At 37.5% G+C, this 23,858-nt stretch overlaps 1 protein-coding gene across 4 annotated transcripts in view; it reads left to right on the top strand.

Annotated features, from left to right (window-relative positions):
• Positions 1–16,651, top strand: part of LOC104590739 (E3 ubiquitin-protein ligase RGLG3-like) — a 60,099-nt gene extending 43,448 nt beyond the window's left edge. For all 4 annotated transcript variants that reach the window (XM_088895438.1, XM_010249484.2, XM_010249485.2 and 1 more), the window contains 4 exons: positions 15,453–15,577; positions 15,665–15,836; positions 15,917–15,973; positions 16,357–16,651. In XM_088895438.1, the coding sequence (XP_088751564.1) occupies positions 15,453–15,577; positions 15,665–15,836; positions 15,917–15,973; positions 16,357–16,440 (438 nt within the window). In that variant the 3' untranslated portion in view covers positions 16,441–16,651. The remainder of the gene's footprint in view (positions 1–15,452; positions 15,578–15,664; positions 15,837–15,916; positions 15,974–16,356) is intronic.
• Positions 16,652–23,858: the final 7,207 nt, after the last annotated feature.

Raw genomic sequence — 23,858 nt, 5'->3', positions numbered from 1 at the left:
GATAATGCAAAGGAATACTTTGCTCAGCCATCGACTCCTACCTTCTTAGCCATGGAGTTATTCACCAGAGCACTTGCCCTTATACACCACAGCAGAATGGCGTTGCCGAAAGGAAGAATAGGCATATCTTGGAGGTGGCTAGAAGCATTATGTTTACCTCCAATGTACCTATTCGCTTCTGGGGTGATGCTATCCTCACGACAGTTTATCTCATTAATCGAGTTCCTTCCCGGGTTCTTGATATGAAAACCCCTTTTTCCCTTCTATACCCAAACGAGGAGTTGTTCATTGTTTCCCTTAAAACCTTTGGTTGTACCTGTTTCGTTCAGCTTATCGGGCCTCATCATTCCAAGTTTGAACCTAAGGCCTCCAAATGCATTTTCCTCGGTTATGCACAAACTCAAAAGGGTTATTGCTGCTATGATCCGGTTTCAGGGAAAAGGTTTGTCTCCATGGATGTCACCTTCTTTGAGGAGACACCCTATTATCCTAGGGTTTCTCCTTAGGGGGAGAGCAGTGAGAGTGGGGCTGTTTTGAGTTTCTTTCCTCTGGGATTTTTCTTCAAGTATCTAAGAACTCTCTCCGCTGCCTCCATGTGTGGTTTCTTAGGAGAGTGCATGAACTGGCTTAGGACCCCAACGGAATAGGCAATGTCTGGATGGGTCATGGACAAATAAATCAGTTTTCCCACTAACCTTTGGAACTGTTTCACATCTTTCAGAGGTTCACCAACACAGTCACCTAACTTGTGGTCAACATCCATGGGAGTATCTGCCGGCCTTGCACCTAATTTGCCTGTATCCTGTAATAGATCAAGGGTGTATTTCCTTTGAGAGATAAAGATACCCTTTTCTGAGCAGGCAACTTCAATCCCAAGGAAATACTTCAGGGGACCTAGATCTTTCACTTCAAATTTAGATGCAAGGAATTGTTTCAATTTTTGTATCTCTGAGCTCCAATTTCCTGTAATGATGATATCATCCACATACACTATCAATACAACAACCTGTTCCTGACATCTCTTCACAAAGAGTGTATGATCAGACTGACACTGTTTGAAGCCCATTTTTTGAACCGCCATGTGAAATTTACTGAACCAGGCTCTGGGAGACTGTTTTAAGCCATAAAGAGACTTTTGCAGCTTGCACACCTTATTTTCACTTCCCTTGTCACAGAATCTAGGGGGTTGAACCATGTATACTTCCTCCTCTAAGTCGCCATTCAGAAAAGCATTCTTTATGTCTAGTTGATGCAATTCCCAGTCAAAATTAGAAGGTAAGGGCAGGAGAACCCTAATTGAGTTCATCTTAGCTACTGGAGCAAAAGTCTCATCATAGTCAACCCCGTATACTTGTGTGTACTCTTTAGCTACTAATCTTGCTTTGTACCTTTCAACTGTTCCGTCTGCCTTGTGCTTAACCGCAAACACCCATTTACACCCCATGGGGTCTTTCCCCTTTGGAAGATCCACCAATTCCCAAGTTTGATTTTTGTGAAGAGCATTAATCTCCTCCTTCATGGCATCTGTCCATTTAGGGTATTTTAAGGCTTCTACAACATTTTTGGGAACAGGGATGCAATCAACTGCAGATAGGAAGGCTCGGTATGAGGGGGAATGTGATCATAGGAGACAAAATGGGTAATGGGGTGTTTGGTAGTGCATGACCTGACTCCCTTTCGTTGAGAAATAGGAATGTCAAGGTCATCCACAGTAGGAGTAGGGTTTGGGAGTGGACATACCTCCTGGGAGTCTAACGGTGTTGGTTGCTCAGTGTTTGGCTGCTCCACATCTCTATCACACCGCTGATCTCTACGGCGTGTACGTTGGAAGACACGAAAGGGAGTAAGGTCCGGAATAGAAGAGATACCTGAACCTGCTTCTCCTCTTCCACACTAGTACTCTCTCCCTGAGGAGAAGTAGGGAAGAATGGCTTAGACTCAAAGAAGGACACATCCATAGACACAAAAAACTTACGACTAATGGGATCAAAGCACTGATACCCTTTTTGAGAGGAGGGATACCCCAGAAAGACACAAGGAATGGACTGAGGGTCTAACTTACCTCGAGATGGAGACAAATCATGGACAAAGGCACGACAATCAAAGACTCTCATGGGAATGGAAAATAAAGGAGACTGAAGGTACAATAACTGATGAGGGGCCATGTAGTTCAACACTTTGGAGGGCATGCGATTGATGACATAAGCAGCTGCAAGTATAGCATCCACCCAAAACCTTTTTGGAACATTCATATGTAGCATCATCCCGCGAGCTACCTCAAGGAGGTGTTTATTTTTTCTTTTGGCAACACCATTTTGTTGTGGTGTTTTGGCGCATGAGCTCCTATGAATAGATCTGTGGGAGACAAAGAACTCATTGAGCTCCCCATGGAAGTATTCTTTTGCATTGTCGGATTGGAAGATCTGTATTTCAACATGGAACTGTGTAAATACCATCATCTGTAAGTCGTTCACAATCTTTAGAACTTCGTCTCTACTACGCATAAGAATTACCCATGTATAGCGAGAGTAATCATCGATCAATGTGATAAAGTACTTATATCCGCCCTTAGAGATTACATTGGTAGGCCCCCATACATCAGAATACACAACATGAAAAGGAACATTTGATCTTTTATTATTTGAGTGAAAAGTTGTTCTACATTGTTTGCTTAACTGACACGTTTGACACTGGAACTCTGACACTGAACATGACTTAAATAAAACTAGAAACAAAGACTTTATTATTTCGAAAGAAACATGACCTAAACAGTAGAAACCACTATCTGTTGATTCGGTCAAGCTTCTTGTGAAAGGAAGAGGAGAAAGTTGTAGATTTCAGCAATAGAAAGAGAAAAAGGAAGGAAGGAGAAGAAGGTCAACTAGGATTGTGTATGATTCCCTAGCCGCCAGCCCCTCATTCTATTTATATTTAACTTAAATATGAGATATTACAAAGATGCCCTTAGTAGGGCGGCAACTCAAACTAAATAGTTACAACCCTTTTAAAAATAAAAACTAATGGGCCCAAGGCCCAACAATTCTTAATTTAAAAGAAAATAAACTAAACACAAATCGGCCCACTTAACACTCCCCCTCAAGTTGGGAGTAGATGTCTCACATTCCCAACTTGCGTAGATCATGCTCTAGCTTATTCTTTGCAACGCCTTTTGTGAGAACATCAGCAAGCTGCAAATCAGAAGAAATGTATGGAAGACAAACTTCTCCAGAAGTTACCCTTTCTCTGATAAAATGTCTATCTACTTCAATGTTCTTAGTTCGGTCATGCTAGATTGGATTATAGGCAATATTAATTGCTACCTGGTTATTGCAGTATAGCATCATAGGTTCTTCTGCCTGTACACCGATTTCTTCTAACAAAGAACGGATCCAGAGAAGTTCTGAAACTTCATGTGCCATGGCCCTATATTCGGCTTCTGCACTTGATCTTGCCACAACTGTTTGTTTTTTACTCTTCCATGAGACTAGGTTACCCCCAACTAGGGTGCACACTCCTGAAGTTGATCTTCTGTCATCAAGGCATCCTGCCCAACCCGCATCTGTATAAGCCTCTAGCTTCAATTGTACATGATCAGTGAACAATATGCCTCTACCTGGATGTCCCTTCAAATAAGCAAGGATCCTATCAACTGCCTTCCATTGCTGGTCTCGTGGAGCATGCATGTATTGACTCACTACACTTACTGCATAGGAGATGTTTGGTCTTGTCATACACAAGTATAGTAGCCGACCCACAAGTCTTTGGTATCTCCCAAGGTCCTTTACTGGTTCACCTTCTGATGCACTGATTCTATGGTTCTGATCAATGGGGGTGCTAGCTGCCTTTGTTCCAAGCTTCCCTGTCTCTTGGAGAAGGTCCAAGACATACTTCCTTTGAGAGATAGATATTCCATGTTTCGATCTTGCAACTTCGATGCCTAAGAAGTATCTCAGTTCTCCAAGATCCTTAATCTCAAATTCCTTATGCAGGTTCCTCTTCAGACTATCAATCTCACTCAGATCATTCCCAGTGACAACAATATCATTCACATAAACAATTAGGATTGACACCAAAGATCCCCTACGCTTCACAAACAAGGTGTGATCAGATTGAGTTTGAGTGTAGCCAAAAGCAATCAAGGCCTTTCTGAATCTGTCAAACCATGCTCTGGGAGATTGTTTCAATCCATTCAGTGACTTCTTCAGCTTGCATACCTTTCCCTTTTCAGCATTATCATAAAAACCAGCTGGAAGATCCATATACACCTCTTCTTGCAGATCCCCATTTAGGAAAGCATTCTTCACATCCAATTGAAACAAGGGCCAAGAGTATGAGGCAACAAGAGAAAGGAGTATCCGAACAGAGGTCATCTTTGCAACTGGTGCAAATGTCTCTAGATAATCAATGCCATAGGTTTGTGTGTACCCTTTTGCAACAAGTCTTGCCTTGTACCTCTTTATACTTCCATCTGCCTTATACTTTACTGTGTAAACCCATCTGCATCCAACTGTCTCCTTGCTTTCTGGTAGGTCCACAATCTCCCATGTCTGATTCTTAATCAAAGCCTCCATCTCTTCCTGCATAGTTGCCTTCCACTCAGGCCCAATGGCCATCTTTGCAGATTGGGACCATTCCAAGTAGTTTGTACCATCCGACCTAACTGTAGTAATGGTCCCAGCTCCGAAGGGGTCTCCAGCACCTCCTCTCACAGGTCCCATTTCATTCCCGGGCTTATATTCAACTCTGTGTCCCTCCATGCTTCTCAAAAGGGTATAGAAAACAAATAAAAAATGCAGCAAGAACAAACAAAACACCTTCTGGAACCAACGACACTCCTTTGGTGTCCTGGACTTTCTTTCCACGAAAGATTCCTTTTCTGTGGGATGGGAGAAGAGAGAGAAAAAGCAACCATCCTCTCTAGAAGCCTCCAAACCACGTGGGACTTGAATCGCCCCTTATAAAAAACTCCAAGGAACCCTAAAAAATTAGGGCGCCACTACCTAGGTCAAAATTGAAGAGTCCAACAAAAACAGGACTCTTCCCCTTTCCCCAGTTTTTCCTGATTCTAATGAGAAACCCTAGACCAGCTACAAGGCATACAGATCCACCAAGAAAATCCAAAAACTGGGCTTACCTGAGAGCTTCGATCAGCCTCTTAAATCTCCATGCAGTCGGCCGATCTAGGGCTGCATGAGAGAATCACTTCCAGAACCTTCAACCCGCTCTGATACCAAGTAGAAACCACTATCTGCTAATTCGGTCAAGCTTCTTGTGAAAGGAAGAGGAGAAAATTGTAGATTTCAGCAATAGAAAGAGAAAAGGGAAGGAAGGAGAAGAAGGTCAACTAGGATTGTGTATGATTCCCTAGCCGCCAGTCCCTCATTCTATTTATATTTAACTTAAATATGAGATATTACAAAGATGCCCTTAGTAGGGCGGCAACTCAAACTAAATAGTTACAACCCTTTTAAAAATAAAAACTAATGGGCCCAAGGCCCAACAACTTCTTAATTTAAAAGAAAATAAAGTAAACACAAATCGGCCCACTCAACATAAACGACTATGCCACAAAAAAAATTGACTCTTATTTGACTGGCTATATGACTCTAAGGATGACACCGAGAGACTAGCTTTGTTGTCGAGAATGTAGAGACCATCCACTAGGCTCCCTCTACCAATCGTCCTCCCAGAAGTTAGGTCCTGAAAAACACATGAGTCAGCAAAAAAGGTTACACTACAGTTTAAAGAGCTTGTAATGCTACTAATTGAAAGCAAATTTATAGGAAGTTGAGGGACATGCAATACACAATTCAGGTTAAGGCCATGTGGAAGAGATATTGATCCTTGGCCTGCAATGGAGGAAAAAGAACCATCTGCAAGTCTCACTCTATCCCTTCCTGACAAAAGGGTATAAGTCTAAAACAAGTTTGGCTTACCGGTCATGTCGTTGGAGGCCCCTGAATCAGTGATCCAAGGGGAATCCGTGGGAGTGACATGGAATGCAGAAGCCGTATTACCTGAAGTAGATGCAAATGAAGTAGAGGGAGTACCAGTGACTGAGCTGTCCATTTGTCACAAAGCCCTACCATAAGATTCCAAGTGCTCTCTGAAGGAATTCATTATCTCTTCCTTGGGGTCAGACTTATTAGGGTGGTCTCGGGTACTACCGGCAACCTGAGTTTCTTGGGTTGCCACATGTGCTGCATTCTGTGTTGTGTTCACCGTCTTTTGACCTTGACTTTTACCCTGTTCTTGATCACTGCCCACTTGGGTTTCTCGTGGATGTCCCAACAAGTGTCACGTGTATGCCGTGAACGCCGATAGTGGGTACAAAACAACTTATCTTTATCATTAGTCTTCTTAGTGTCACTTTTCTTCCCCGTGGAGTTATTATTCATTGCAGCCAAAGCAACTTGTTGCTCCCCCTCAGCTGTAACCATCACACTCCACCTGCTTTCTTCCGATTGAACAAGGGAGTATACCTCATGAACCGTAGGCAACTCTTTGCTTCCTAGGATCTGAACCCTCAACGGTTCATATGCAGGGTTTTGTCCCAACAAGAAGGCAAATGTACGTTCCAGCATCCTGTAGGCCTTAGCATCATCATCATGTTTCCACTCTATAGCCTGATAATGATCCAATTCTTTCCATATGGAGGTAAGGGCTGAATAATATGAAGACAAACTACGGTTTCCCTGTTTACAGGTTGAAGATTCAGCTTGTAACTGGTAAACTGTTATGGACGCATTCCTCGGAAAGACGTACCATCGCCGCCGGCAGCAACAGGAACTTGACCCACCGCCAGATTAGATTAGATCATCTTGATTGTTCTTATCTTATTCTATTGCTCTTATCTTATCTTGTTAGTAAATTATCAGATTAGGATTAGTTTATCTTATTATCAGATTAGGATTAGTTTATCTTGTTATCAGATTAGGATTAGTTTATCTTGTTATCAGATTAGGATTAGTTTATCTTGTTATCAGATTAGGATTAGTTTATCTTATTATCAGATTAGGATTAGCTTATCTTATCCTTAGCAAGATAGAATTGGAAGTCTCCCTATTCAGCAAGGAGACTCCCTAAGATTAGGACTCTTGTAATCTCCTATTTAAGGAGACACCGTTATTGAATGAGGATATCGAATATTCAGTCAAGAAAGAGAGTAAAGGAGAGTTAGGTGATCTCTTGAACAAATCACCATTAGGGCGCCTAGATAGGTCCATCAAGAGCAGGGAGGAACAAGGGAAAACAGAGGGTTTTCCCCGTGGACCGACCCGTGACGAGATCCTATTCGCGGGCCCATAACATAAACCTTGGCATAATGCCTTTGCTCAGAATAGGTAGTTTTGGCCTATTCCCAGATCTCACTAGCGGTGTCTGCCCACATAAAGTTCTTCACATTAGGTTCCATGGCTGCGAGGAGCCAAGACATCACCATTATGTTTTCTTGGTCCCACCTATCATGTTCAGCTGTCTCACCCTTGGGTTCTTTCACCCTTCCATTAATGTAACCAGCTTTACCCCTTGCCGTTACATAGAGTTTTACGTTTTTAGCCCACTCCAGGTAGTTCAGACCATTTAAAGGGGTAATTGGCATGGGAAAAATCATGCTTTCACCTCCCATACCAGCTGTGTTGCGGGTTGATGTAACCCCCGATGAGGTTGATTCATAACTCGCCATAGGATACTGCTGAAAACCAGTCCAAACACCACACAACTACACAACAGTCACAAACAGAAAACCAACCCTCAAGGAATTTACTTCTAGGATGTGAGGAAGAGAACAAGACACTGTTGAATTCAACTCTGAGATGGTTCAGTCATTAAACCAGCCCGGTAATCAGTTCAATACAACCAAGGCAGACATTGCTATCAGTCCGACTGCAGTTCATACAGTCTAACAATCCAGCATCCAAACAAGTATATATAACCAAGGAATAAGCCCTTCATACCATTGGCCAAAGAAGACACAAACAAGAACACACCTGTCCAGCACCTGTACGAAGGTGCCAACCTGAAATCAACTTCACAGCATCGAACAGAGAAGGAAGAGAGTCTATCAGCATCGCCCTTCTCCGACTAGGGTTTCCTTGGTATTACGACCAAGGAAAAAAACACAGGAAATGCCGCCAGAAATCTGCTAGGGTTTCCGCCAAAAAACCTACTAGGGTTTCTCTATCTTCCACGTCCAAGAATTTAAAGAAGGAAACCTTGATCAAAACAGGAGGGATCGTAGGTCTTTTACAGCCCAGAAAATCTGCTCTGATACCATGTAATCTCTCATGGAGAGTGGGAGACGAGAGAGAGAGAGAGGAAGAGAAGAAGAGGGAGATACGATTGAGAAGGAAGAAAGTTACTACTGGCTGCCGCCAGTTCTTTATTTATATTAACTTAATAGAAAGAATAGAAATTACAAGTATGCCCCTGGCGGCACACCCTAGAACCAAACTAATAAGAAAAAAAAGACAAGTACCTAACTGACAGTATCTTAAGAAGTCAGCCTACTAACAGCAACTATACAGTAACAATTAAATAAGCCTTACAACAACTGTGTAGACCCACTTACACCCAACAACATGCTTACCGGGAGGGAGAGTAGTAAGTTTCCACGTGTGATTGTGTTGTAAAGCAGACAATTCCTCTTCCATTGCTTGTCGCTACCCTGGAGAGGTAAGAGCTTCCTGGGCAGTTTTGGGAGTGGAAATAGAGGATAGCAAGGATATAAAATGGCGATGGGAAGCAGAAATGTGAGAAACTGAAACATAATGAGAAATAGGATGAGATGTACAACTACGTTTACCTTTCCGCAATGCAATAGGAAGATCAAGGTCCAAAAGGAGGAGTTGCAACCACAGGATCTGTCAACGAGGACTGAACTGGTGTAGGGGTCGGTGCTCTTCTGTGAGTATACACTTGTCTGATCGGTGGCCTCTCAGTAGTAACCTGCACTAGAGAAGGAGGGGATGGAACAGCAACCACAGTAAGGGGATCCGCAACCAGAACAGGAACCACAGGAAGGGGGTCCTCAACTGGAACATGAAGTGGAACCATGAGGGAAGGAGAAGGAACCTCAGTACTCGAGAAAAATGGGGCGGACTCAAAGAAAGTGACACCCGAACACACAAATGACCTATGAGAGTTAGGGTTATAGCACTTATACCCTTTTTGGGTTCTGGAGTATCCAAGGAAGATGCATTTAGTAGCACAGGCATCTAACTTGTCTAAACCAGGCCCTAAATTCTGAACAAAACAAAAACACCCAAAGACTCTAGGGGTAAGAGGAAATGGAGACAGAGTGGGAAACAAGACTGAGAAAGGGGATTGACTTCCAAGGATGGACATGGGCATCTGGTTGACGAGGAAACATGATGTCAGGACAGCATCACTCCAAGAACATTTTGGGACATTCATATTAAGCATAATGAAGACTGTAATCAAGCCGTTAGGGTTTTGGAGATGATGAATGGGATTATCCACTCAAGGCTTCAGTTTCAACGATTCACACGCTTTCTCAAAAGAGTTGTTTAATGAGGACTGTAATCAGTCCAATTTCTGATGTAAATTTAATGAGAAAGATAACAGAAAAAGAAGAGGAGGAGAGAATGGAGAGAAGAGAGAAACAAACGAGAGAGATGGGAGAAAGAGTGTGGGTTGACTAGAGTTGCCATCCCACTCAGCTATTTATATTAGCAACATAAATAATGCAGCAATTATACTAATGCCCCTACTGCTTACATAAACAAGTGGACTGAAATAGTTAACATAACTAACATCACTAACAGCAACCTAACAGCAAATATAGAGCATAAAGCAAGTAACAGCAGCAGTGGAGACCACAATAAATAAACTGCAGCAATATAACAGCAATCATTATTGCTCTACATCTCTACAGATATCAAGACAAAAATATATTATTAAATATCTTTAGTCTTGGACCAACAGGTAAGTGTGCAAACTCTGAAATCTGTGATGCTCTTTTTCCCTCTATATTCTCTCTTAGTTTCATTTTTTTTTATCAATAATAAAAGCAATTTCATTAATAATGAACAATTAAGTACAAAGAAAAGGGGGCCCCAAGGAAGATTCAAATTCCAACATAGCCAAAAACAAATTGTTCCTTCCCACCCCTTGTTTACCTACTGTGCCAGAAAAAGCATTGGCTTCTCCTCACCCAATTGAATGTCACCTCATCCTTTCAAAGCCAATTTATTACCAGCTTAGAATAACTATTGGATTCAATTCCTTAGCCTTTTGAATCCCTTCCAATACAACGAGAATTTAGGCCCTCATTGAATCACCTACTCCAATTGGGCCCGAGTAGATTGCAATAAATTTTCCTTCCTCATTTCTAAAGACTCCTCTAGTGCTAGACAAACCTAGATTACCTTCACTACTTCCATCAAAGTTAAGCTTAATAATTCCTTCATATGGTAGGGACCAACAAGACCTAACATCCTCCATAGTGGGAGATGAACCAGCTACCTCCCTCCATTTCCTCATCGATTCTCTCTTAGTTTCTTCTTTCTCTTTTTCTCTTTAATCTGATTTTTTTCCTTTCTGTTACTAATATGTTGTGATGTATTTCTTTTCTATAGTCTTTGTTTGCATTTGGCGATTTGTGATATATTGGCGATATTACTAACCTTGCTATTTCCAATGGTAGAAGGAGAAAGAATTTTACTTCATTGGTGGAATTGGAGGATAGATAATTACAAATCAAGAGGATATTGCAAAGGCCTTCATGGATAATTTAAAATCAATTTATAGAAGGCCTTTAAATGGAAGATGGTCAGTAGATGGCTTAGATTGACCTGTTTTGGGAAGATCTAATAATCACTCCCTAGTGAAGAGGTTTGGGATGGAAGAAATTAAAGAGGCAGTGTTTTCTATGAATAGATCTAAGGCACTAGGCCCTAATGGTTTTATGATGGCTTTCTATCGAGATTGTTGGGATACAAGGATGATCTTTTTAGTGTTTTCAGGGAATTTCATAGATGTGGAAGAATAAGTTTGGGAATGAATTCTACTTTCATTGCCTTGGTGTTGAAGAAGGTTGATGCTAGTCACCAAAGAGATTCTAGGTTGATTAGTTTGGTTACTAGCATTTATAAAATAATTGCAAAGGTTTTGTCATTGAGGATTATTAAAAGAGTGCTCCCTTTGATTGTTACACAATTTCAAGGGGCCTTCATCTAGGAAAGGCATATTGTAGACCAAATTCTTGTAGTTAATGAATGTTTAGAGGCGCAAAAAATATCAGGGAGAAAAGAAGTGGCAATAAAGCTTGATTTGGAGAAGGCATATGGCTTTGTGGATTAGGACTTTCTACTTAGACATTTTGAAGAATTGTGGTTTTAGATATTTGTGCTGTAAATGGATTGAAGGATCTTTACAAACCTGTCACTTTTTCAATAACTGTTAATGGATCTGTGAAGGGTTTTTTGGGTTAGTACGGGGTTAGAGGCAAGGTGATCCCTTTATCCCCCTTTGTCTTTACTTTAGTTGCAGATGTGTTGAGTAGACTGATCTCGAGAGTTGACAGATTGCATTTATTGAAAGTATGGACTATTGGAAGAGATAGGGTTGTGGTAAATCATTTACAATTTGTGGATGACATAATGATTTTTTGTGATGGAGAGAATAGACAATGGTTTGAGAACTTGAAGTTATTGCTAAGCTTGTTTAAAAGAATGTCCAACCTAAAGGTTAATTGGGTAAAGAGTGTGGTAGCAGGCTAAATCAAGATGAATTAAGATCTTTGGCAGAGACTTTAGGTTGTGAGTGTGGGGAGTGGCATTGAAAAAGTATCTAGGCTTATCTTTGCTAGCTTTTGGACTCTGGTGTTAGAAAGGATAGAGAAGTGATTAGCTGTTTAGAAGAGGATCTACATCTCTCTAGGGGGCGGGTTAACTTTGATTAAGTCCACATTAGCAAATCTTCCTGTGTATTACATGTCGGTGTTTAGGATGTCTTAGGTGATAGTGAAAAGGATTGAAAAGATGAGGGATTTTTTTTTGTGGGAATTAGGGGAGGGAAAGAAAGATCATTTGGTTAGATGGGAAAAGGTGACGAGGAGGAAGGTGGTTTGGGAATAGGTAATGTGAGTGAGAAGAATCTGTCTCTGTTGGGTAAATGGTTGTGGAGACTCACACTAGAGAATGAAAAACTTTGGCATAGTGTGGTAATTAGCATTCTTAGGCCTCCAGAGAGGTTGGGAATTTGGTTTGTTGCACAGAGCTACCCATGCTACACCTTGGAAAGCCATACATGGTGATCTTCCTTTGTTTCTCAATCATATTAGGTATGATTTGTCCTTGGATAATAAGGTTAAATTTTGGGAGGATGTTTAGATTGGGGAGTCTCCTTTAAAAGACCTGTTTCCCTCACTGTATATACTATCCATCCTCAAAGGGAGACTTGTATTTGATTTTATCAACCCTCTTCTTCATCCTTTGGACTGGCTTGGAATTTAGGCTTAAGGAGGAATCTTAGAGATTATGAAATTTCCATTCTGTCTAACCTTTTGAACCTATTGGGTGAGGTGGCCCTTGACGATTCTGTTGGGGATGGTTGTGTGTGGTCTCTTAATATTGCTGGCAGTTATTCCTGCAAATCCTTTTTTAATTCCTTAGTGGCCACCCTTTTTTCCTCAACCTTCCCTGTGAATTAAGTTTGGCATTATCCTATTCTGCCAAAAATTAGTGCCTTCTGTTGGGAGTTTTTCATGGATGCACCAACACATGCGATTTGCTACAAAAGAAAAGACCAATTGTCTTTTGTTCCCTAGATGGTGTGCTGTGTGTAGATTTAATGGTGAGACTGCCTACCACCTCTTAATCTCCTGTCCATTCCTTTGTTGTATTTGGGAATGTTTTTCTACTCTTCTTGGATGGTGGAAACCCCCTCTGCTGGTTTGGACAAATTGCTCACCTCATCTGTGATGAGATGCACAAAAAGGAGGGGCAGAATCATGTGGAAATACACAAGGGCAGAGGTGATTTGGACAATTTGGGAAGAATGGAATGCAAGAATTTTTCATGAGAAACAAAGAAGTGGGGAGGTATTCAGTGTTTAGGAAACTGGACTGGATCAGCTAGTCAGACTGGTTGAACCATGACCTGGCCCTATATCTGGTTTGGTCATACCCTAGAAAGCAGAGTAGGTAAAAAATCACCCAAAACCAGTTGACTAGCCAGTTCAACCAGAAAACTGGTGAATCAGTCTTGGTTTCTAGGTATTGCCCAGGTCTCAAATGTGTGGAATTTTTAAAATGCAAATGGGAAGATTCAAACCCATGACCTTTTTTCCACTCATTGTCTTGTTACCATTAATCTACTTCATTAATTGTGTTCATTTATGAATCTTTAGTGTACATATTGCATTAATAGACATGTATATTCTAAAGAAAATGTGAGTTGGGACTTTTGAATCCTAGTCAATTACTTTGAAGAGCAAGCCATCTATCCACCACATTCAAGTATAATATATTATTTGTAGTATTTAAGTGACCCATGGTATATATGTATATGCCATGTCATCATGGTTCGACCTCTGGTTTGACCATGGTTGAACCTCTGACCCGTGAAGCCCTTTTGTGTTTCTATGTTTGGCCCGGTTCTTTGAACATTGGTATTAATTGAAACCATCAATGTAAGAGTAGCACAATGGTTGAAGACTTTGGTATTGCTCTCAAATTTCATTATGAAAGATATCTTTAAAAACCAGGGAACAAGAGCAGGGTAATCCTCTTAAGAAAACAAAAATAAAAGAAGATTGGAGTCCTCCAAACAAAGGGTGGGGAAGTTGAACTTCGATGGCAGTAACATGGGTAATCCTGGGCCTTCTGGGATTGGGGGACTGATAAGGGATGAGAATGAACATATCTGTGTAATGTTTTCAGGTCCAACAGAAGGTGATTCAGTAAGGGAATAACTTAAGGTAGAGTAGTGTTTGGGGTACAAAAAGATAAAGAAATAGGGGTTGAAAGGATGTTCATAGAAGGGGATTCAAAGGTGGTAGTGTGGTGATTAATGAAGGAAAAGAATGTGGTCTGGAATTTCAGTAATGAGCCTATACAGTTCAAATGGTTTTTGAAAGATATGCAATTACAAATTTAGATGTAAAAAGGTTTAGCTAAACAACGGGTGAATAGACAGCAAATGTTTTGGGCTCAAATGTAAAAAGGTGATGGGTTATATCTATAATGTGTATGTTTTCTTTTTAACCCACAAACACTTGTATCTCTCTTAAATTTAATGAATGAATTACTTCTTTGTTGCTGATAAAAAAACTCTACCTATGTGGTGAGGTAATGACTAGGCGGTGCCTAGACACTGTCTGGTTGACAAAAATTGATCTGTTCTAAATTTAATATATTGATGCATTCCCATAATTAATATTAGATTTCAAATATGCATTAAAGAATGATACAAAAAATTTAGTTAAGAGTCTTTTTTTCTAGAATAAAAAATTGAGGGCTACATAGGCTGAGATAGGGACTAGGGAGTCACAGCCTAGGTTGACTAGTTATTAATGAACTTAGTTGACCTAGTTCATGCTTAGCTGTCTCAGGCAACCACATCATGAATATCACCAGCGAGTTAATGATGCAGTCCAACTGGCCTTCAACTGATTTGTCTGTTGATTAATTGATGACTGATTGTGATTGAAACGTTGTATTTACTGATTAAAGCTCTCCTTTCCCCTCATGAATAGGAATGGCAATGGGGTGGGGACCATACTCCCCATCCCTGTATTTCTTTTAATTAAAATATTTTTTTTGGGACAAAGATTTACTTAAAACAAAGAAAAATTTTGAAGTATAATAATATTTTAAAGGGTGATATCTGAAACATACAACCTTCTTTTGGAAGTATTACATCCATTTGAAGAGTGGTTAAATTAACTCCTATTTTCCATAAAATTAACAATTAATATATGAATTATGAAATATGGGTAACATTTTTTCAATTTTTAAATCCTGCAATTTAAGGTTGATTTTTTATAGATATTTTCTAAATAATGTTGTATTATATTATGTAAACAAAGAAAAATTTAGGTAAGGATGTTAACATCTATCATAAAACCAGGTGGAGATGTTAGTATCAAAAACAACACGAGGTTCTGAATATGGAGAAATTGTTAGGAAGTCCATTTATTGCAGCTGCACCATGGTTATGGCATATTGGTGCAGCACTGACAAACATCAAAATGCAAATAGATTGGAGCATGTAGTTCTCTTAATATATATAACAAGGTTCTTTTACGTCTTCCTGTTGGTATTTTGGAACCTTCCACTTGCATTTGATTATTTCCTTATCCCTAGTACTTCAGTTGGTTGTAATTCTGCAAGGCCAAACCATCTCAATCTACTTTAATTAAGTGGTAATCATTTCTCTATAGAACATAGGCTAATCTTATAGTTTCCCAATCAAAATGTTCTGTTGCAGTTTGTTAACTTCACAAAGATAATGTCCGAGAACAAAGAAATGTCAAAGAAAGAAGCAGCCTTTGCACTGGCTGCACTCATGGAAATTCCTTTTCAGTATAGAGCCACACAGAGCTCAAGTAGAGAGTAAGGCCAGAAACAACAATCCAGTCAATTTTTAGCTAAAATTATAGCATGGAAATTGCTAAGCCTTGGAGTCATCTTCTCATGCAGAGGGGTGGAAGTTGGGACGCCTCGTACAACACCACTTCCTCCTCCACGTGAAGTGATCGATCATGACAGCGCAGTTAAAACATACCCCCACATGACAAGCTTTCAACCTGTTGAGGAGTCAACCACAAGCTTTCAACATGTTGAGCCTGTTGAGTCAACCACTACAGAGCAGGTAATTTTCAGTTTCACATGCTAGAATTATATCTTCATACTGGCATATTGTTCTGAGAAATTTTTTGGTCTTTATTCAAGGTCTGCGCTATATGCTTGACAAATCCAAAGAACATGGCATTTGGATGCGGTCATCTGGTAAGCATTTCCTGAAGCTCTTATATAAAGTTAGTGTCAATATGAAGTATACAATATAGAACCATATATATTAGAATGCAAAGTATTTATACCTTTTTAGGTTTTTTTGGTAGAGATGCATATTTTTTTAGGTTGGAACTTCTTTTTTATTTTTCTTAATTAGATTTCAACATACCCAATCCTCTTCCAGTTGTCACTAGGAATTGGGTTCTGCTTTCAGAAGACAGAACTCAAGATGCAATTCAATTAACTAATCTGTCTTATTTAAAATGTGCATGAAAAACACATGCATGTAGCTGCGCATATTACATATTCCTGATATTGCCCTGCCATTATTAGCAGAGTTAAACTTATTACATCTGTTTTCTGTTTTTCTTATTCAGACTTGCAAGGATTGCGGTGCAAACTTGACATTCTGCCCTATGTGCCGTGAGCCAATAAGAACACGGATCAGATTATATTCATGAGCAGATGGTTTCTTCACCTGCCAAAGGCTTGGGACTATGTTCTTGTGTTGTAGAAATGTGAAATAATTGAACTAGCATAGCACTCTCCAATATTTCATTTATCATTGAAAATCTAGATAGTTCAGTGTAAATTACCAAGTGATCTGGAAACTTTTTATTGTTTAATTCTGTTTATCTACAAATGGTTTTATATAGGATTGGATTGGCAACACTACCAACAGCAACTGCATCATATTTTGGTTGTATTTGAACTGAACAAGATTCTGAAAACAGTTGCATTGTGCTAAAATGCAGGAGTTTTGGCCTGTATCTAGGGTACACGGGCCAGGTTGGTTTGGTTGCAAGCTTTATGACCAAGACCAACCAAACCGACCTGGTCAGGTTGGTGAATAGGGAACCGAAACCGACTGACCATGAGGGAAAACCGACCCAAACATGAATGGTCGGTTTGGATCAGTTTTTCGGTTTCGGTTTGATCATCAGTTTGGGAGATGACCATTCACGACATCTTTCTAGAAAATTTGAAGATATAATAAAAGGTTTTAAGTCAAACACTGTTTAATAGGCTGACTCTATAGATAGTGCCTATAGGCTGCTGGTTCTGTATAGATGAAAGAGCTAAGTTTCTGTTTTGGTGTACGAATTTCCAATTTCAAAACTAATGCAAAAAAAGGTATGTAAACTGGAGTCCAACCGTTCAAATTCAATAGACTTATGTTATTCTTTAGGGTCATTTATTAGAACACCTCTATAATTTCATGATTTATTTAAACCCGTCTTATAGTTTTCATTTTATTAAAACATCCCTATAGTTTGTAACCTATTTATATAATTGACCTTTAACTAAGAAATGTTTGTTTGCCATCTGAAAATAGTAGCATGATCACCTAAACTGAATGAAAAATGTTCAAGGGCAAGGGCCCATGATTGTTTATTCCAAAATTGCACTTAAACTTTTTCATACATAAAACAAACCAAATACAGCCAAATAGAGTGGTTGTTCACTTGTTTGTGTTTTACTAAGGGCAAAAATGATATTTTTATTTTTATTTTTTTTTGACTAAATTTATTCAAATGAATGTGAAGGTCAAAACTGTTATTTTCCACTATTAAATAGTGGAAGGTCAATTAAGTAAATCCAGTGTAAATTATAGGGGGTGTTTTAGTAAATGACCTTATTCTTTAATGTAAAATATTAAGAGTTAAACCTTTTACTTTAAAAGTTGAGTTGAAGCATTGAAGCTTATATGTTAATATATACATGGAGTAGTTGGTACGTAAACTGGATAGTCGCAGAAGAGATGCGGTTTCGAGCCCCGCTATTGGCTCCCACCACCTTTGAAGGAGTTATTATATTATTGCTGAAAAAGTGTTGTACTATGTCAAGAAATAGGGGCACAAAGGTGAGTGGTTCAATACTAAAAAAAATGTCAATCTATAGGATATCAAAGTAAATTTACTCTTGATCTGATCCATTTTCAACAATTTGAAATGAAAAACTATTCGTGGGGATATAAAAAAATTGTAAAAAACTAGATACATCGCTTGCTGAATTAGATTTTCTGGGGCATTGTTTTCTTCAACGGTTTTGTGGTTTGGGTTAGGGATGATCATTTCTAGCCCAGCCTAACCCATAGTAAGAAGCCTAGCTGAGTCCGAACCCATGATCACCCATAATCTGGGCTTTGATCCAAATTTGTAATGGGTGGACCATTCACGTGTATAAAAATTTTATGTAATCACTAATCGTCCTTAACCATTGTATAATTATATATCATGTTCTGGAATTAGGCCAATGATCCTTTTTTTATTAAATCTCAAAATGAACTCCCAGTGGAGGGCTGGTTACTGTAAGATTTATTAATATATACAAATCTATTTGGGGGGGGACATGACCCTCTGAAAAATCTATTCAACAGCTCATAAAATACATTGCAAACTCAAATATATGCACTGTTGGTGAATTTATCATGTTCTTTTGCAAATTTTATCTATTTTTTAATTTTTATATTTTATTAATTGTTATTACTTATTTATGACAATAAAGGTTAATACATTTAACCTAAAAGTTGAACTATTTGTTATCAATTTTTATATTTCATTTTTTGTTTATTTTAAATTATGTATTTCAGTTTTATTATCAATAAAAAATAATTGTTATTTATTACACTTATTTTTTTTGTTTTGATTACGTAAATGTGTTTAATTTTTCTATAATTTTTGTAATTTTTTATATTTATTTCTATTTTAAAAAGTTTATTAAATAATTATGACTTCATAGGTTGATCAATTTGATTCGGATGTTGAATTGCTCAGCCACCACTTGGATAAAGAATGGTTTTATTTTTGAGTCAATTTTAAAATGTATATGGGTTTATGTTTTTAAAAATATTGACATAGATCTAATTAGCAACATTTATTAGTGAAAAATATCTTAAAAATATAGGATTTAATAAGATAAAATTGAATTTAATACCTTAAGTATACGATTTAATGAGATGGGATTAAATGAGGTGAAAAGTAATTATTTAAGTTACATTTTCAACCCTTACAATTAGAGATGGATTAAATACACAAATACGAACATTTTGTAGCCATTAAAGCTAGCATTTTAGTCCAAAAAATGCTTATATATAAGCATTAATTAAAAAAATGTAAAATGACCTTTTTGTTATAGCTTGTTTTCTAATTATTGAACAAAAGTACTTGTGTCTTTTTATCAAATAAGTAGTACTAAATGAAGATATAAAATAACCATTTTGCCTTTGCTTGTTTTCCAACAAACATTAGAGAGGGGCATTTATTGTCCAATGAAAATTTTAAAAGCTAGGAACACCTATTCACACTTTTATAAATAGTATAGATAAATCTATACTGTATATAAAAGTGTGGATGCAGAGTGGAAGTTTTTTTGGACTAAAATTACCTTCTATTTCTTTATTTGAGAAAGGTTATAAAAGTTATTTTATTACAGATTTAATGCTAGCTTTAATGCTACTAAAATTCTCATATTTGTTAATTTAGTCCATCTCTAATTGTAAAGGTTAAAACTGTAACTTTAATTATTACTTTCCATTGCTCTAAGCCCCTCTCATTAAGTTTTATACATAAGTTATTAACTCGCATTTTCTTTTATTAAATCCTATATTTAAGTTATTTTTCACTAATAAATGCTACTAATTAGATCAATGTCAATATTTTTAACAACATAAACTGATATATTTTAAAATTGACTAAAAAACAAAACCATTCTCTATCCAAGTGGTGGCTAAGCAATTTAACCATTTGAATCAAATTGATAAACCTATGAAGTTATAATTAGGTAATAAAATTTTTAAAATAGAAATAAATATAAAAATTACAAAAATGTAGAAAAATTAGAAACATTTATGATATTCTTATTAATCAAATTAAAAAAATAATTGTAATAAACAAGAATTATTTTTATTGATAATGAAAATGAAAAACAATTTAGAATTGACCAAAAATGAAATTATTTTACTATTTGGAAAGATTAATAGTTTAACTTTTGCGTCAAATGTATTAACATTTAATGTCATAAATAAATAATACAAAATAATAAAAAATAAAAATACATAAATTTTGCAAAAAACAAAATCAAGCACATGTATAGTATCATATAATTAACATATTAAATAAAAAGTGTGATATATCAGAATTATTTTTACACATAGAAATACAAAAAAGAAATAGAAAAAAATGAACACATTTATAATATCATTATTTTTACACTACTATTAAATATATTAATAAGATTCTGGAACTTTCTTTTGATTTAAATACTCATTTTTTAATTTAGTCCCTATTTAATTATGAGGTTTAAATTGTAAATTGAACTACTACTTTTCACCTCATTCAATTCCCTCTATTTAAATCTTACATTTTTTTGATAAATGAACAAAAAAGGATACACTAAAAAAATAAAACATTACGAAATGAAGAATCTGGCCAAGCAAGTAGGCCTCTCAATGATACTTAAAACTTCACAACCCGATCTGATTATTACATATTTGGATGGGTGTATATGTAATCATATTTGGATTTTTCAATTTGCATCCAATTAATATCTAGAATTGCCACGTGTAAAGGACATGCACTCTTACTAGTTATTATACATGCATGCATCATGTATAAACCCTTATGCCTCTAACCTCTATTATTATTTCTTATTATCATTTGTAATTTTAATTTTAGTGAAACTTATAAAAATCATTCCACAAAAATGATATTGAGATTCTTATCATGCATTCATTCCGTTGATTGGCCTACTCGACTCAACCCAATTTGATCATGAAAGTTGGGTTATTCAGTTTGGATTAGGTGTAGGATGCATTTGCCTAGTCTTTTTATGTGGTTTTTCAAGATTTTTGAGATTAGAAAACCAAAATTTGGTCTTTCTCTATTTGACAATAAAATGCATGAAGTTAGAAAGACCTATGTCCTAAAAAGATTATGGAAACCCAAAATGCCCAAAAATCCAAAAGTTTCAACTAAAACTCTATCTTTCTGCACCTAAAATCTTTCATTTAACAGCTTTGTAGATCATTATAGACTAAGACACTTAGCAAATGGTTTAAATCTTTAAAGACAAGACTCCAAAAGTTCATTACATCTTTTGGCCATCTAAGCTGTCAGAAGATCTTCCTAAAAAAGACTTGTCCAATGGCACTTTACAGTTTCTAGCATTCATTTTTGATAAGTAAAAGAAAATACATTAAATAAACAAAGGAAAGAGGAAGAAAGAATTTACAATAGGGGCCCAAGACCACAAAAACCAAGAAACCCCAGACCCAACCCTACCCAAAGACTCAAACAAGGAGACCAAACACTACAAAACAGCCCAAGACCAAAAGGACAACTTGAGCCCAAAAGGGCTGAAACCTAGGGGTGAGCAAAAAAAACCAGAAAACCAAATCGACCAAAAGCAAACCGAAAAATTAGTTAACCGAACCGGTCTGTTCGGTTTCGATTCGATGTTTTCAAAAAATGAAAGTTTCGGTTCTGTTTTGGTTAATCATTTAAAAAAAACGACAATTAACCAAACCGACCGATATATACACAATAATATATATTTATATAATATAATATTATATTAATATTACATATTATTTTTTATTGTTTTTTGAAAATCTAATAAATGCTGAACTCAGACATTTCAATTCGGCAATCTAGACTCTAGAGTGTTCGCCAATCTGGCAGACTAGCGAACTGAGACTTTTCAGTTTCAGTTCGCCAGTCTGCCAAACTAGCAGCTAGCCTACGAACGGCCAAACTTTTTAGCCTAAAAGTAAAACCTTTGCTTTTTTCTTTCCCTTTCTTTCCCTCTCTCTCTCGGATTTTCACTCTCTCAGACTCTCAGACTCTCAGACTCTTAGATTCCCACTCTCCCAGCTAGATTTCTTCTTCGCTCTTCCCCAACAAACCAACGGGTGACGGCCTTCGGCGCTCCCAAAATTACTTATGAACTGCAATAGCTTCATAGACGGCCTTCGGTGCTCCCAAAAATCAATGGACCAATGGGCGATGGCCTTCAGCACTCCCAACTGCAATAGCTTCAACGGACCAACGGGCGACGGCCTTCGACACTCCCAAAAATCAATTTTCTTCTTTGTTCCAATCTTTGATCTTTCTCTCTCTCTCTCTCTCTCTCTCTCGTCTCTGAGTTCTCTGTGTTTCTCCCACTCTCCCACTCTCTCAAACTCCCACTCTCCTTGTCTCCAATTTCCCCCTTTTTTTTTAATTTTGAGGGCATAATTAAAAAAACCAAAAAACTGAATCACGACTAACCGGTTGCATCAGTTCAGTTTCGGTTCGATTGAATGTATAAACCGAACAAGTCGGTTTGGTCTAGATAATGTTAAATAACTAGATGAAAACATATTTCTGAAACTAGAAATTCAAGAACATGTTTTTGGTTTCAGTTTTGAAAACAATAAATACATGTACAACCAATAATATGTTTTTTATGTTTTATTTTGAAAAACAATTTGTTTTAAAATTAAATGTTTCTGAAACTAGCAACAAGGATCATCATCATCATCATCATAGATAGGGGTGAACAAATGGGTAGGTTCTACCCAGAACCGAATGGAACCGGCCTATAGCCAATCTATTATAGGGTAGGTTGGAACTGAACCCCACCCGGGTCAGTTGTAGGGTCTAAGGGTTTACCAAACCGACCCAATGAACTGACCTTGGTTGGCTTTGGTGGAACCGGCCTTGGAACTGAACTTTGAAATAAATCCCAAAATATTCTTGAGGATGTGAAGATTTGAACCAAGGTCAGTTTGATCATTCGAATATTAAATGATCAAAACACTCATGGTTACAAAATTCATGGTCTCACTTTACCATTGAGTTATTTAAGTGTTTTGATCATTTGTTTTCATTTTAATATTCGAATATGTAAAATAAATAATGCAAAAGGTAATATTTACAAAAATTTAAATAATAATGACACAATTTGAATTGTATATTAATATATTATGACAATCTACATATTAAATTACTCAATTTAATCAATAAAGATAATATGTTCATTATTGAAAATCAAGTTTCTAAGGGACATGTTTCATTTTTTTTTTTTGAGGGGGAGAGTAAAGAAAGAACAGGTTCCAGGGGTAGACCTTCAAACTGACCTTGAAACGATCAATGCCGGAACCGACCCTGAAACCTTCACAGGATAGGTTTTGGTTCCAAAAACCTAGAACCGACCCCTACAGGGTAGGTTTCAAGCTCTGCCATAAAACTGAACCAAACTGACCCATGCTCACCCCAGCTTTATCCCAACTATCAAGGGTGTAACTTGGGCATGCTCAAGTTCAGCTTTTGTCAAATTTTGAATAGGCCTGGCCTGAAAACCAAAACCTGAAGCAGTGCAAAATGCTAACTTAGGCCAACCCCAAGTTGGCTTCAAAATAACTCAGGCACATTGAGCATGAATCAATAATAAACGTCAATCCACCTTTATAGAGACATTGAGAATGATATGTAATTGTGGAAAAGAAACCAACAAACGGTGGGCATATACAGTACTGAAGCCGACCTACCAATATTTGCTGCAACAAAACCCCGGGTGATGAACACAACCATTTTAAGATGGTGTTGGGAATTGTAGTGAGTTATGTTATTTTCATTTAGGGCTAAACAACCAAACATCTATTCAGTGGTTGTTTCAATTATAATCCTATTTGGTACAGATTATGCTGATTAGGCATTTTGCAAATATTGCAACATGAAAACAGTTTGGCTCGTAGAAGGTTATGTAATAAACTATTGATCCAGTACAACAAGAGTAAATAGGAATGGATAGATTATTTCCATCCAATGCCTCATATTAGTTCATGCATAATCTGATATATAAATTAATTAAAAAAATCTTATTTTGCTTCAATAAT

Source organism: Nelumbo nucifera, chromosome 1 (assembly GCF_055504915.1).
Source record: "Nelumbo nucifera cultivar China Antique chromosome 1, China Antique-T2T, whole genome shotgun sequence".
Lineage (NCBI taxonomy): Eukaryota > Viridiplantae > Streptophyta > Magnoliopsida > Proteales > Nelumbonaceae > Nelumbo > Nelumbo nucifera.
Note: the sequence above shows the minus strand (reverse complement) of the source record. Positions and strands in the feature narration are given on the sequence as shown.